This window comes from Trachurus trachurus (assembly GCF_905171665.1).
Source record: "Trachurus trachurus genome assembly, chromosome: 22".
Taxonomy (NCBI): Eukaryota; Metazoa; Chordata; class Actinopteri; order Carangiformes; family Carangidae; genus Trachurus; species Trachurus trachurus.
In genome coordinates, this window is record NC_139907.1 from 3,428,585 (window position 1) to 3,444,911 (window position 16,327).

General features: G+C 43.0%; 1 protein-coding gene across 1 annotated transcript in view; it reads right to left on the minus strand.

Moving 5' to 3' along the window:
* syne2b (spectrin repeat containing, nuclear envelope 2b) overlaps nt 1-16,327 on the minus strand; it is a gene marked incomplete at its 5' end in the record, with an annotated part of 175,557 nt that overhangs the window by 86,902 nt on the left and 72,328 nt on the right. Inside the window, 14 exons of the mRNA XM_083998509.1 lie at nt 281-358; nt 3,544-3,663; nt 4,629-4,745; nt 5,828-5,980; nt 6,584-6,697; nt 6,808-6,993; nt 7,688-7,825; nt 8,087-8,263; nt 8,356-8,496; nt 9,375-9,527; nt 13,099-13,258; nt 14,353-14,609; nt 15,090-15,290; nt 15,393-15,537. Coding sequence (XP_083854635.1) covers nt 281-358; nt 3,544-3,663; nt 4,629-4,745; nt 5,828-5,980; nt 6,584-6,697; nt 6,808-6,993; nt 7,688-7,825; nt 8,087-8,263; nt 8,356-8,496; nt 9,375-9,527; nt 13,099-13,258; nt 14,353-14,609; nt 15,090-15,290; nt 15,393-15,537 — 2,140 coding nt within the window. The remainder of the gene's footprint in view (nt 1-280; nt 359-3,543; nt 3,664-4,628; nt 4,746-5,827; nt 5,981-6,583; nt 6,698-6,807; nt 6,994-7,687; nt 7,826-8,086; nt 8,264-8,355; nt 8,497-9,374; nt 9,528-13,098; nt 13,259-14,352; nt 14,610-15,089; nt 15,291-15,392; nt 15,538-16,327) is intronic.

A 16,327-nucleotide genomic window follows, 5' to 3' on the forward strand; every position in this document is an offset into this window, starting at 1 on the left:
AATCACATAAAAAGACAGTGTGTATTGCCAACTTGATGACTGTCAGTAGCTTGTTTCTTCTTTAATAATAGGTATATGATAAATAAAAGTAATGTAATTTTGTAATTACTTGTTAATTAATTGTTAGATGTATTAAACTTCCAATAAACAGGATTTAATTTGTGTTTTTATTCTGGATTTGATGACAATCTGAAACATATTGAATATCACACGACCAGCTAAGAATTAACCACCTCAGTTATTTCAGATAAAGGTGTGATGGTGCTGAGAGCTCAGTTACCTGTCTGTCTCCTTCAGTCTGTTCAGTTCTTTGTCTAGAAGCAGCTTCAGTCTCTTGTGCAACGACAGCCGCAGGTTCCTGACACCAACAACGACAAATATTATAACAGTCTATAGAAACAAGCAGGAAAAATGTTTAATGGCTAAAAAAAAAGGGAAAAAAGGGGAAAAACCTTCATGAGTTTGGTGATTCATTCATGTACATTCAATCACAAACCCTGTTCAACAGTGCCCTCTAGAGGAGGAACAACATCCAGTACATTTACAGGTGATTAAAGGGAGGTGGAAAAGTGAAGAAAATTGATTAAGAATGGATTATATAGAACCAGAAAAGGGTTTGATGTGATGATTGGTTGATGATTGGTTGATGATTGGTTGATGATTGGTTGGTAGTAGAGGAGAGGAAGGTGAAGGCACCAACAGTAATGGAGGAGTGCACAGCGACCCAGGTCAGACATTATTAGTCATTCAGCTGTTTAATAGATTCAGTAGAATAACTCCATCAGTGAGTCATACGATCTCAGGTGCCTCGTTAAAGCAGCAGAATTGATTAAAGGGATAGTTCACCCAAAATTGAAATTTCACTCATTATCTACTCACCCTCGGGCTGGGAGAAGTTTCAGAGTCCTCCGTGGCTTCTCTGAGTTACAGGGGGTCTCGGCGTAGCAGTGCATGTGTCCATATAACGGTTGCAAATGGATACCAACTGTCTTCGTAACAAAAATACACACCAAAAAACATCCAAATACCTCCATGCTGCTCGTATGTAATGTCCGTCTTGTATTGAAGCCCCGAAATGTGAAATTGTCCCGAAAAAAATTAAATAAGTCTATATTTCAAGCTTGTTTTGTAGCAGAAGCTCCTCTCAGACGGACATTACATACGAGCAGCATGGAGGTATTTGGATGTTTTTTGGTGTGTCTTTTTGTTACGAAGACAGTTGGTATCCATTTGCAACCGTTATATGGACATGCACTGCTACGCCGAGACCCCCTGTAACTCAGAGAAGCCATGGAGGACCCTGAAGTCCCTTAGTCCACATGAGGGTGAGTAGATAATGAGTGAAATTTCAATTTTGGGTGAACTATCCCTTTAACTTTCAAATGATTTCCTTTAATTTGATGAAAACTAGTAAATGTTAAGTAGATGACGCTGGGTAACGAGCAGCTCCCAGGGCAGAGAGAGGCGACCAAGGGGATTGAAGGTGGATGAGTGGGGTGTGAGGGATGAGGGATGGTGGCGGATGAGGGGGGCAGTGAAATGATACTGGATGAAAGGTTTTTCCACACAAGCGCTCGAGCTTCTTTACCTCTGGAGAAGCGCCCAGGAAAGCATCCCAGAGCCACCAAAACACACCTCCTCCTCCTCCTCCTCCTCCTCCACCTGCTTCCACTCTCAGCTGCTCACTGTCTTTTGTCTCAGCAGCTTCTTCAGCCTGGAGCACGACCTGATGCCCCCGCTGCTGACACAGTCATACAGGGAGGGGGTTGAGGGTTTGAGGGTTTGAGGGTTTGAGGATTGGGGAGTTCGGGGGTTTGGGGGTTTCGGGGAGTTGGGGGGGGTTGGAAGTTGGGGTGGTGGTAGGAGGAGGTGGGGTTGGTCAGACGTGCATGTGGGACACTGAGTTGCAAGTACAAGTTTCTTAACCTGAAGAACTCACTGAGTTTGAAGGAGAGTAAGGAAATGTAGCTATTGTGGCTTTTTAATGCAAATCAGTTTAAAGGGATAGTTCAACATTGTGGCAAATTGGCCCATTGCCATAATCCCTATAGTCATAGCAGTAGGTTTGTTACCTTTAATTGTCGGTGCAAGCTATTTTTAGAACGGCGGAGCAGAGCCGTGAGCTGCTCAGAGCTACGCTACGGAGGCTCATTATGGGATTTCTTGGTTTCCCTCATCAAACTCATCAAATACACAATCCAACAACTCCACAACGCTCTGGTGGACAAGTTGTGACCTGCACATTCACCACGCTATGAGATAATAACACAACGTTACCAGACAGAGTTGTTTTAGAGGGAAATGCAGAGACTGCTTGATGAAAAACTGTCCCTGAAGGCAACGTGCATCAGCTGTTTTGCATGAATTTACCTCCTCGTTTTGGAGTTGTTGGATTGTGTATTTGATGAGTTTAATGAGGGAAACCAAAAAATCCCATGAGCCTCCGTAGCGTAGCTCTGAGCAGCTCACGGCTCTGCTCCGCCGTTCCAAAAATAGCTTGCACTGACAATTAAAGGTAATGAACCTACTGCTATGACTATAGGGATTATGGTAATGGGCCAATTTGCCAAAATGTTGAACTATCCCTTTAAAAACACCATGTTTCCTCCAGCAGCAATACTTACATAAAATTTTAATTGTTGCACATCATTTGGTAACACACTAAGAAGCATAATGCATTCTTACTACTGTACATTGATTCTAATTAGTATGTATGTTAATAAGCTAATAAAACATCTATGAACTAACTTACTGACCATTAGTTCATGTCTAAATCATTGTGCAGCATTAATGTTCATCTAAAAATGTACTGTCTCTTTATAAATGATCTAATGCATCACTGAAGTCTTCGAAATAACTGGTTTGTAATCGATATAATAATTTAAAAAAATACAACAATTAAACACATTGCAACAGCAGATGATTTAAACCTGTGTTTATAAATTACAGACTAATTAGCATCAATGTAGAAAATAATGCTGAACCCAAAAGTTTATTTTATTTTCCAAATAAAATCTCGAATATGTGATATCTTTGGAAAAACTGCGAGTCTGAGGAAAACACAAAGTGCGCAGCAGCATCTCAGCTCTGAGCTCAGTGTCCCAGCGTTTGCACTTTCACCAGCACAAAAAACAAACACTTTCAATAGCAAATGTTAGTACAGAGCAGGCAGACACACACACACAAGGCTGTGACATGTTACTGTGTGTTAATAACATGAGTGAGATTGTGTTAATAACATTAGGAAGATTAATTACACATGCACGTTAGCACCAACCACTCCACTCTTTAGTCTAAAATACCATTAAGAAGGAGACGACGACAAACTTCCTTCCTTCCACTTTTCAGGACAGGTGGTGAGTCAAAACACAGGTGTTACCATCCAGTGATGTTAATGTCATGGAAATGAGGACAGAGTGAGCACAAACACGTTTTTGGTGACAAACCACACTGAAGAGCTGCATGAAGAGTGTGTGTGTGTGTGTGTGTGTGTGTGTGAAGGTGCAGCGTTAATGAGCGTGCTGCAGCCGGAGGCGTCCTTACCTGAGCAGCGTCAGGTGAGCTGCTCGACAGCTCCACAGTCTGCAGCACGGCTCCACTTCTCCGCAGCACGTCCTCCTCAACGTGGACGATCTGGATTTGGCCCTGCTCCGTGTCCTCCTTCTGGTGGAGAAAATTATCATTATAACACAGGTGCAAAACTGAACTATCACAGAAAGGCTAATCTTAACTTCAATAAACTAAATATGACAGGGCAGTAGGATGTGATATTGGCACACAGTCCAAAACATAAGTTATCCTTAAAAGGATAGTTCAACATTTTGGCAAATTCTCCTATTACCATAATCCCTATAGTCATAGCAGTAGGTTCATTAGCTTTAATTGTCAGTGCAAGATATTGTTAGACTGGCGGGGCAAAGACGCAAGCTCTGCACAACACATGGTACTTTCGCTTTTCCCTCATCAGATCATCAAATACACAATCCAACAACTCCACAACGCTCTGGTGGACAAGTTGTGACCTGCACATTCACCACGCTATGAGATAATAAAGGAACGTTTACAAGACCGAGTTAAATTCATGCAAAACTGCTGATGCGCGTTGCCTTCAGGGACAGTTTTTCATCAACAGTCTCTGCATTTCCCTCTAAAACAACTCTGTCTGGTAACGTTGTGTTATTATCTCATAGCTTGGTGAATGTGCAGGTCACAACTTGTCCACCAGAGCGTTGTGGAGTTGTTAGATTGTGTATTTGATGAGTTTGATGAGGGAAACCAAGAAATCCCATGAGCCTCCGTAGCGTAGCTCTGAGCAGCTCACGGCTCTGCTCTGCCATTCTAAAAAATAGCTTGCACCGACAATTAAAGGTAACGAACCTACTGCTATGACTATAGGGATTATGGCAATGGGCCAATTTGCCAAAATGTTGAACTATCCCTTTAAATATATATATTTTTTTTTCATCTGCAAGTATTAAAAAAAAAAAAAGTATTTGGTTGCTTTCATCATGACATGGTAATGTTATTATTAAATAGATCTGTAATCTTACTCAGGCCTTTGTTTGCGCCGCCATGTTTAGTCATTAAAATTGAAAAAACAGACAGTTTGCAGAGAGAGGCAGACTGACCTCAGCCGCCTCTGAAGTGGACTTGAGGGGTTTGGACTGAGAGCTGGTCTGCTCCGCCGACAGCGCTTTGGTCTGGACGGGAGTGGGAGGCTGCTGGATGTAGACAGCAGGGATCTTCTACAGAGAGAGGAGAGGAGAGGAGAGGAGAGGAGAGGAGAGGAGGAGAGGAGAGGAGAGGAGAGGAGAGCAGAGGAGAGGAGAGCAGAGGAGAGGAGAGGAGAGGAGAGGAGAGGAGAGGAGGAGAGGAGAGGAGAGGAGAGGAGAGGAGAGGAGGAACAAAGAGCTTCAGTGATGGACCGGCCTGCAGCTGTGGACCGACTGACCGGCCGGTGGGTTAAAGTGATCCGCCAACATTTTTTTTTCGTGTCTTGCCTCACTCCCGAGTCCATGACCAGCAGATAGACACCATCCTTTCGACTGTGCGTGCAGTAACAAGGGAGATAGAGCCGTATCGCCCGTAATTAGCTTAGCTCAAACACTGGAAGTGTATGGGTAGTGTTAGCCTGCTTCCTACCCGAGCCAAAATCAGCAGTCAGAAGCTGATTTCATTTTAGCTCTAAACTCTGTAAATATATCACTTTATCAACATTTCAAACATGTTTAGGTGAGAAAGTAGCCGTTTAGATCAGCAGTGTGTCGTTAATTTGTCTAAATACCAGCTGTTTACAATTTTGTTCGGACGAATTCGGCGCTACTCAAGCTAGCCGTTGTGACCAACGCACTTCCGGTTACTTTCACAAAATAAAACACCCGTTGCCCTTTACATACAGAAAACCATGACGATAGAATTTGTGCTTTTACTTTGAAACAGGAAGCTAACCTACCCTCGATGTAGCTAGCTTGAACCAAAATAAACCGTCTTTGCTTGAACCCTCCGTTTTGACCGATCTCGTCCCGTTACCGGCATTTGACCGGTCAAGATGCCTTACCGGAGAGTTTTGTCAGCTCTGAGACGAAGATCGGCCCGCCGGTTTCCGTTTAGAGTTGCTGAAGAGTTTCTCTGATGACTTTAGGTGGAGGCAGGCTAACACTACCTATACACTTCCAGTGTTTGAGCTAAGCTAATTACGGGCGATACGGCTCTATCTCCATGGTTACTGCACGCACAGTGGAAAGGATGGTGTCTATCTGCTTGTAATGGACTCGGGAGTGAGGCAAGACACGAAAAAAAATTTTTTTGGCGTATCCCTCTAACAGACCTTCTCCAGCTCCAGCAGCAGAGTCAGCAGGTTGTCCACCACCGTGAAGACGGTCAGAGTCTCCTCAGCGTTGTCAGGGAGACACAGGCCTGGTTTACACTTCTGGATCTCAGCCACCGTCCTCCTCATGGTCTGGATCTTCTGCTCCACCGCCTGCACAACACACAAGAGGAGCTGTCAGGTTTAGATTACAGTAGAAAGGATGGATTGAGAATCACAATGTGTTGTTGTTGATGCTTCTTCTCCGTCTTCCTCTTCCTCCTCTGCTGTCGAAGGGACAGATACAGGAAATCTTTCCTGCCACATGCCATCACACTGTATAATAACAGCTAAAAAACTCATAACTCACATAACTTACAATCACTACGCACTTTATTTTCTACACACAGTTACACACATCGCACATTTTTTTTTACTTAGCACTAAAATCAATCAACACTGACAATTTGTTGAATATACTTTTGTACATTACATTTTATTTTATTTTCTATTGCTATTTTATTATGTATAGTTTGTTCTTTATATTCTTATTCTTTATATTCTTATACTATATGTTGTTATCGTCACTGTATCGTCACTGTGTCTGTGTAATGCTGCTGCTGCACTGTAGTTTCCCAGCTTGGGATCAATAAAGTATATCTATCTATCTATCTATCTATCTATCTATCTATCTATCTATCTATCTATCTATCTATCTATCTATCTATCTATCTATCTATCTATCTATCTATCTATCTATCTATCTATCTATCTCACCTTCAGACTTTCCTCTCTGGGACTGGGGAAAGTCTCTGGCGACGACAGCAGAGTCTTGATCTCGGCCACATCGTTCTCCATCCGCCTCACTTCGCTCTCAATGGCCTCCACTTCCTGCAAATCAAAGAATTTACCCAATGAATGAGATGTGCAGGAGCAGAGGGATGATTCAAGATGAGATGAGTTCAGACACTAAAGAACAGAGGAAGAAGTGGTGGACTGACGTCGGCGGCGTGCTCCAGCTGAGACAGCGGAGCGGTGAAACTGTCCTGGACGTCAGAGACCTGGTGGTCGGCGTCCAGCAGCTGCTCCTGCAGCGCCGACACGTCGATGATCAGAGACATCTCCTCCAGGACGGAGCTGAAGCTCTGCAGCGTGGTGCGGATCTGCTCCGAGTCGTTCAGCACCGTCTGCAGCACAAGACCACGAGGAGAAGAGTTAACACTCCTTTCCTCCATTCTTCCTTCTTTCCTTCCTTTCTCCCTTCCTTCCACAATCCTTTTTCCTTTCCTTCCTTCCTTCGTTCCTTTCCTTTGTCCTTACTTCTTCTTCCTTCCTCTTTTGATCCAATTGACCTGATCTGTTCCCTATCCCTCCATCTTTCTTTTCATCCTTTTCCCCTTCCTTCTTTCCTCCCTTCTTTCCCCTTTCGTCCTTCCCCCTTCGTCCTTCCTTGAAAAAATCTGCTCCCTTCCTCCATCTTTCTTTCCTTCCTTTTCCCCTTCCTTCTTTCCACAATCCGTTTTCCCTCCCTTCCTTCTTCCTTCCTTGAATGAATCTGTTACCTCCCTCCATCTTTCTTTCCTTCCTTTTCCCCTTCCCTCTTTCCACAATCCGTTTTCCCTCCCTCTCTCCCTTCCTTCCTTCCTTCCTTCCTTCCTTCCTTTCTTCCCTTCATCCTTACTTCTTCCTTCCTTTTTGACCCAATCTGTTCCCTCATTCCTTCTATCTTTCCTTCCCTTTTCCCTTTGTCCTTCCTTGACCCAGGTAGACTTAATGAGTGTGTTGTGTCGTGTCGTGTCGTGTCGTGTCGTGTCGTGTCGTGTCGTGTCGCGTCACGTCGTGTCGTGGTGTGTTGTGTCGTGTCGTGTTGCGGTGACTGACCTGCAGAGCGTGGACGTGGCTGCTCAGACACTTGGCGGTGGTGTAGGTGCACGGGGCGGCGAGCCACGACTGAGCTTCAGTCATCCAGCTCCTGGAGCTGCTGATCATCTCCTGGTGCTCCTGCAGCCACGTGTGAATCTGAGCAACACACAAACACACACATGAATCAAAAATGTCTGTGCATGGAACAATTAAAAATGAAAAAAAAAAAAAACAGCACATGGACTAGATGTTGTCGAGCTCTGATTCTAGAGAGGAGGGAGTTACTGAGTGTTGTTAAATAACCAGTAATTAGATACATGGTTCTAGTCTGTGTGATAATAAAACAGGACCAGATGAAACCAGTGGTTAGAGATCAGAGCTAGAACAGAGGGGCTTCTGGGAGCTGGAGTCTCTGACCTTGCTGAGCAGCGTGGTCCTCTGCTCGGCCTGTTTGGACAGCTGGGAGTGCAGCTGCTGCACCTCCACCAGCCTCTCCGTGAGGCTCAGCATGTCCTGAGGCTTCTCCAGGTCGTGGATGGCTCCTTCCAGCGCCGCCAGAGACGAGTGCCACATGTCCAGGTCGTCCCACGCTCGCTGAGGGACGGGGACAAGTCCAGGCTCAGATTAGAAACTCGTATTGCACCATGAAGACATGTCATCAGTTTATTTTCTGTCTCTCCTCTCACCTTCTGAGTGACCTTTGCTTCCACCACAGTCGGACTTCTCTGGTCCAGTTTCTTCTGAACTGAGCTCAGACCGGCGTGGATCTCAGACAGCTTCGCCCCCAGCTTGTGGACGGGGCCGCTCCTCTGCACGGCCTGTCCCATCTGACAGAGACACGGACAGACACAGGGAGAGACGGGATTTATAGAATTAATTCTGGAGGAAATGTTGTAGAATTCAGCTGCCTGGGGCGATGAGCAGCTGTAGACACATCTGGATCTTCAGGTTTCTACAGGTGTTTCTATCAAAGTCCAAGCTTTTATTTCCCGTTACTTCCGACATTACTGAACAAAATGCAGAAACTAAGTCGTTGATCACACACTGCAAAAACTCAAAATCTTTCCAAGAATATTTGTCTTATTTCTTGTCAAAATGTCTAATTTCTAGTCAAAACTAAACTCTTTCCACTTAAAATAACTTGTTTTTAGATAATTTTCAATTGTTTCAAACTAATTTTCACTTGAAATAAGTAGAAAAATCTGCCAGTGAAAGTAAAATTTTTGTGCTTGTAAAGAAAAACTTACTCCACTATCAGATTTTTCTACTTATTTCAAGTGAAAAATGCTTGAAAGAAGTAAAAGTGTCTAAAAACAAGCTACTTTTTATGTGACGAGTTTTATTTTGAGTATAATGAGATTTGTTTTGATTTTGATTTTGAGTTTTTGCAGTGCACCCTCCTCAGATCAAGATTCAAGATTCAAGAAGACTTTATTGTCATTGTAAAATTGTACAATGAAATTCTGTTGGCACTTCTTAGGCTTGCAATCAAACAGACAATTAATAAAACACAAATAAGACCATAAAAGGACAAATAAGACAAATATAAAAATACCGGCAGATAAAAATAAATAATAAATATAAAATCACAGTAACAGGACTTTTTTAATTCATTCAACAAACTATTTTTTCCACATTAGTTCTGTTATTTAATTTCCTTAGTTGTTAATTAATTCAGCTGTGTTACAGTCAAACTCTGCTGTACCTTCATCTCCACCTGCTGCAGCGAGCGCTTCACCTCCGTCAGCTGGTTCTCGATGTCGGGCGGCGCCAGCGTGTACACGTCCGTGTACTTTTTCATGCTCTCCACGATGTGCTGCAGCAAAGCCTTCTGGGAATACAGCTGGCTGTGGACCTCCTGAAACCACAAACACACACACACAGAGTTGAGTTTAGTTTAGTCGGTGTAGTTCAGTCTTGCAGAATAAGTACAATAAAAAACATTATATATGCATATGTTTTAAACATAATTAAACAAACAATAATTCAGTAGGAGAGGGTGAGGGGGCAGGACTGCAGGAGAAGGAGGAGAGCAGGCATCACTCTGCAGAGTAGGACTCCTACTTGTATTTTAGTTGTTTTTTTGTACAATGAAAAAACATGTGAAATGAAATGTTCAGATGTCTTTCATGTTTTTGAAGCCCAAATTAAAACGGATAAATCACTGTTTTTCTTGAGAGACTCTCTTTCACAAAAATGCATTTTTCTCAGCTTTCTAGAAAAAAAGTGGTCTTTTTGGTGCAACCAGGCTCTATTCAACTTAAGATATATCAAGAATGGAGCAAGGTACAAACAAATGTTTTTTTCTCTAGTTAAATAGAGAGTCTCCTCTTTCCTTTGAGCTATTTAGTGTTTTCAGAGTCATAGTACAAAATATTCTGTGGGTCTTGAAATATTACTCAAAATGCCCCGAAACGCTGGCACCAGGCACTGACCATTTTATAAAAGGGCTGGCAGGCACTCAATGAGTTAAAGTAAAGATACAAAACAAAACAAAGGAGAGAAAAGAGAAAAAGAGTCTTGTTGATGCAGAAATAACTGGTTTTCAACATCCACTTCTATCCACACACTGATCTGATCCTCTCTCCATCTTTCTGTGATTCACCTGCTCGTCAGCTCTTTCTTCCTCAAACACAAACAACCTCTTCAAAGTCCTTCACTTCCACAAAACTCTGTTCATCCTCCACAAAAACTCCACTTTCCACTAAAATAAATACAGATACCGATGTGAAACACAAAAAAATGAAAATCCGTTAAAATGTGAGGAATAAGTCAGAGCAGAGAGACGAACGTGTCCGATGTTGTGCTGCAGAGGGAGGAGCATCTTGTTATCACTATGGGAAACTGAGCCTGTGATACAAAGGGAGGGAGGAGGAGGAAGAGGAGAGCGGGTTTGAGGGAGATGGTTTCTTTGCATGAGACAGGGAGGGACAAGGTGAATGCAAAAGTGTGTGTTTGTGTGCATGTATATGTGTGTGTGTGTGTATGAAGTGCCTTAGCCACAAAGGCCACCTGGAAGATCCACTTACAACAGTGAACAAAAGCTGTCTGGTAGAGGAGGAGGAGCGGGGATACGAGGGGAGTTCAGGTCTTTATATCAACTCAGACCCTCTCCTAGTGTGTGTGTGTGTGTGTGTGTGTGTGTGTGTGTGTGTGTGTGTGTGTGTGTGTGTGTGTGTGTGTGTGTGTGTGTGTGTGATGAGGAGACGTTGGCCTGTGCTCAGGTTCTGGGACAAAGGACAGAGTGATCCTCCTGAACACCAGACACCAGCAGCCTGCGGGCCTGAAGCCAAACCAACGGTCCAACGCTTCATATTCACCTCTAACTCTCTGAGCACCGCCGCGCTAACGGCTCTCAGCCAATAGGAAGTTTAGTGTCATCTAGGGTGACCAGATTCTGATTTCCAAAAAAAAGAGGACAGTCGACCTGGAGGGAATTACTGTACGTCAGAGACGCAACAAAATACCGGATTTTTCTGTGCAAAGCTCCAGTCAAGTACTATGTTTTAATGGTCCAATACAATGAAATACATGAATACAATGAAAACCGGACATTTTCATGAATGTATAAAAACCTGCCCGGACGTAAAAAGTGGACATGTCTCCACTGTACGTCTTGACCACATGTCAGCTGCTCAGCTCCGCCGCGACGTGCATCTTTTTTTTTTTACGAGCGGTATATTGCGGCTTTATGCGGGAGGACACGCGGTGCTACTGCTGATCCAATGTATTTATCTGAGCTTGGTCACCTGACGCTCTTCTTCTTCTAACCAGAATAGTTCCACAGCTGACGTATACTAGTGCTACATTCAGCCGAGGCCAGCTGAGCTCCGCTCTCCCTGCAACACAGTCTCTCTGATCACTTGCATCAGGGCACCTTGGGCCCTGACCAAGCGTCAGTTCATGACACGTCGGGAGTGTTGCTCCCTGACACATCAGTCGAGCATAATCGCAGTCTGTGTGTTACAAGATTGTGTTTTATATATATAATATATATAATTGCAAACTATAGGCTACTGCAAAAACATTAATCATTTAGCCCTATGTGCAAGTGACATGTAACTCATCTTTTGTTTGAATGTTTTCAGTTTTTCTCATGTCGCGCCCCCCCCCCCCCGCCTCACACTTAGTGTAATCTATCTAATGTATTTTATGTTGTTAATGTTTCTTTTATTGGTGATGTGTGTCAGTCTTGTTGTACGGAGCTGACTGTTGACATTTCACTGCATTGCATGTATGTGACAAATGAACTCTGAACTGAACTGAACTGAACTGAACTAGAAACCTTTACAATCTGCAGCTCTGCAGACGGCGTCTCTAAATTCACTGTAAAAATGAAGAACTTCATGAAAAAGACTGGGAGCATCCTCTGTCGCTACATTTTCAGCTGCCATGTTTTTCTTTCTGCAGGTGAGATCTCTGGCTCTAGTGAGTTTCAACTTGATGTTTTGTTAAAAATAGCTTCGATGCTACAGCGAGAACAAGCACGTCATTGTGTTTTCACTTCAGTTGACGACATTGTCCCGTCTCATTACAGCCTCATTATTTACAACCCAGTGACCAGAGAGAGAGAGAGAGAGGAGCTCAGTGTGTAATGTGCTGCTGAGTCGCCCAGAGGAGTCGCTGCTTTAACGATCAATACTTACAATATGACTATTGTTTCTATTTCTTTACAATAACAGAACATGCAAAGATGGTTGGCTACGTTTGTATATGTCTTTATATATGACTATATATTAGAGAGATAAAGATTAGTGATAATATATTAGAATAAATCCTACTAGATAAACTTGTAAATTAACTTATTGTATAGATTATAATGTCAAGGAAGCTTGATAGCTAATTTATGAATAGGGGGTACAGGGAGTAAATAAGTTTTACTTCTTCCCACTCCTTTTCGGATAAAAAAAAAAAATCAAATTATCAATTATTTTTATTTTTCTCATGTGTTGTCTTTGTAAAGTATTTATTTGTTATGTCTGTCCATTACTGTATTATTTCTTATTTCTTTTAACATGTCCGAAATAAACTGAAACTAACTAACTAACACCCGTTTAATTTTTCTATTCAACATTGTTTTGAGCTAAGGAATGAGATTTATTAATTATTAACTCAGGCTTGGAGTGTGATTTACTAATAGAGCCGAAGACTTTCAAAATAAAAGCTGACGAAGCCACTTCTCACTAGTTACTGTCATTTTTAAAGAGCACATAAACAAAGCTGTTAGCATCTGTCTGTTAGCATCTGTTAGCTCCCCTCGAAGAATAACAGCAGATTAAACATGGCTGCCTGTGTAACGACGGCTATCTGACAAGAAAAGTTCAGTTTTCAACTTTTTAACGAGAGCAAACACCACAGAAACCAGCAGGTGTGATGTGATGTGATGTGATGTGGCGTTGCCGTGGCGACGGAGAGCAGCTGGAACCCACCTGCAGCTCCTGCGTGCTGTTGCTCTCCTCCATCTCTGACAGGACGTCGTCTGCAGCCTCCACCCAGGACCTCACGGCCTGCAGCTCGTCACGGACCTTGTCCCTCTCCTCCAGCTCCATCCTGGCCGCCTCCAGACCCTCCGAGCTGCTCTGCTTCACACTGTGGAAAACACACACACACACACACACAACGACAACAACAACAAAGTGCAGCAGCTGCAGTTAAAACTCTGGACAGACTCTTACTGTACCTCAAATCCATGAAAAATGAGTTCACACTGAGAACAACATCCAGCGTTAAACGGAGCAGAGCGGCTTCACTGTCACTGCTGATGTGTTTTAACAGTGAAGCACAGAGGCACTGCAGTTTCACCTGACCCACTTTCCCCTGTGTTTGTTTGTCTTAGCACAACGGGAATTATGGGTGATGGAGTTTTCATCAAGGAGGTTGTTTCGACTCTACAAGTTGTTTCTACTCAAGTCTATTAAAGGGATAGTTCAACATTTCGGCAAATTGGCCCCATTGCCATAATCCCTATAGTCATAGCAGTAGGTTTGTTGCCTTTAATTGTCGGTGCAAGCTATTTTTAGAGCGGCGGAGCAGAGCCGTGAGCTGCTCAGAGCTACGCTACGGAGGCTAGTGGAATTTCTTGGTTTCCCTCATCAAACTCATCAAATACACAATCCAACAACTCCACAACGCTCTGGTGGACAAGTTGTGACCTGCACATTCACCACGCTATGAGATAGATTTAGAGGTAAATAACACAACGTTACCAGACAGAGTTGTTTTAGAGGGAAATGCAGAGACTGCTTGATGAAAAACTGTCCCTGAAGGCAACGTGCATCAGTGGTTTTGCATGAATTTCCCTCTAAAACAACTCTGTCTGGTAACGTTGTGTTATTATCTCATAGCGTGGTGAATGTGCAGGTCACAACTTGTCCACCAGAGCGTTGTGGAGTTGTTGGATTGTGTATTTGATGAGTTTGATGAGGGAAACCAAGAAATCCCATGAGCCTCCGTAGCGTAGCTCTGAGCAGCTCGCGGCTCTGCTCCGCCGTTCTAAAAACAGCTTGCACCGACAATTAAAGGTAACAAACCTACTGCTATGACTATAGGGATTATGGCAATGGGCCAATTTGCCAAAATGTTGAACTATCCCTTTAACTTACATGAGCTCTAGAGGCACCAAACGATTAAAAGTTCTATAAACATCAAGCGAGCCATCAAAGAACTGGATGTTCACGTCTCACCTGTCGTATCTGGCCTGCATGGCCTGCAGCTGCTGACAGAGCGGAGTGGGCGGAGCCTCCTCCAGGTGGGCGGGGACTCCCAGCAGCCGTGCGGCACGCAGCTCCAGCGCCGACAGAGACCGGTGTTCGCAGTCCAGCCGGTCCTGGTACTGCTCCCAGGCCTGCAGCAGGTCGTGAAGCTCCTCAGTGGAGTTCAGCCCCAAACCCTGAGGAAGCTCCGCCTCCACCTGCTGCAGCACCGAGGACGCTTTCTCCACCTGAGAGGACGGAGCACAAGTTAGGAAAAAGTTGTCTCACTGCAAAAACTCAGATATCTTACCAAGAATATTTGTCTTATTTTTAGTCAAAATGGCATTTCTAGTTAAAACTAATCTCATTATACTTAAAATAAGACTCATCACATTAAAAAGCAGCTTGTTTTTAGACACTTTTTACTTCTTTCAAGCAGATTTTCACTTAAAATAATCTGATAGTGGGGCAAGTTTTTCTTTCTTATTATAAGCACAAAAACTTGCTTTCACTGGCAGATTTTTCTACTTATTTCAAGTGAAATGTGTTTGAAACAAGTGAAAATGATCTAAAAACAAGTACATTTTTAGGTGATGAGTCTTATTTTAAGTGGAAAGGGATTAGTTTTGACTAGAAATGAGACATTTTGACAAGAAATAAGACAAATATTCTTGGAAAGGTTTAGAGTTTTTGCAGTGCTGTTATTTAAACTTGTTTCATCTACTCACACTGTTGGTGATATCTCTCCATTCTTTGATCCTCTCTTCAGTGCGAGCCGCCAGCTCCCGTGTGCAGCGGTGAAGTCTTGACACTCGTCTCCACACGGCGGCCACGGCAGCTTCTCTGCCTCCACGACAGCTCTGCTCCGGACACCACTCCTGCAGCTCCTGCAGACGCCTCGGCAACGACTCCACCTCCTCAGATAGAGCCTGCACCAGGACAGGGGATTTGTGGTTAGTCTTGGGTTTGTGTGACATAATGCCGTAATAAATACAAAAGTAAAAGGAGGGAATGTGTTATGTGTTTCGTACCCTGATCTTTGCCTGCTGGTCGGTGCAGTCGGCGAGGCAGGTGACCTTTTCAGAGGGGAAGTGTGAGAGGCGGCTCTCTGCACTCGTCACACTCTGCGTGATTTCATCGTGACACTTGATGTGATCCCTGTGATGCTCTGCACACCTGAAAGACAGAAGAGTTTAGAGTTGGTCTGTGTAAAATATACACATGAAAAAGGCACAGGCTGTTTGGGATCAAACCAGTTAGCGATGGATCGCTTAAATTAAATTAGATGTACTGTATTGTCCCGAAGGAAATTTGTTGAGGGCTAAAAGTGCCTGATACTGCTGCAACAACAGTAGAACAATACAAAGAAGACATTCAAGACACAAATTCAGTACACTGCAAAAACTCAAAATCTTACCAAGAATATTTGTCTTATTTCTAGTCAAAACAATCTCATTCTACTTAAAATAAGACTCATCACATTAAAAAGTAGCTTGTTTTTAGACACTTTTTACTTCTTTCAAGCATATTTTCACTTAAAATAATCTGATAGTGGAGAAAGTTTTTCTTTCTTATTACAAGCACAAAAAAGACGATTTTTCTACTTATTTCAATTGAAAATGTGTTTGAAACAAGTGAAAATGACCTAAAAACAAGTTCATTTTTAGGTGATGAGTCTTATTTTAAGTGGAAAGAAATTAGTTTTGACTAGAAATGAGACATTTTGACAAGAAATAAGACAAATATTCTTGGAAAGATTCTAAGTTTTTGCTGTGTAGGCTGAGGTAATTCAATATATACAAAATACAGTCTCAAAAAACAAACAAAGTGCATAGTGGCACATGTTTACTGCACTATTTCCACTATTGCACAAATCAATGGATTAAAACAACAAAGTAAAAACAAGGTTAAGAATGTACATCAGAGCGGTGTCACTTAGTGTTTAGGAGAGTTATGGATGCTGACA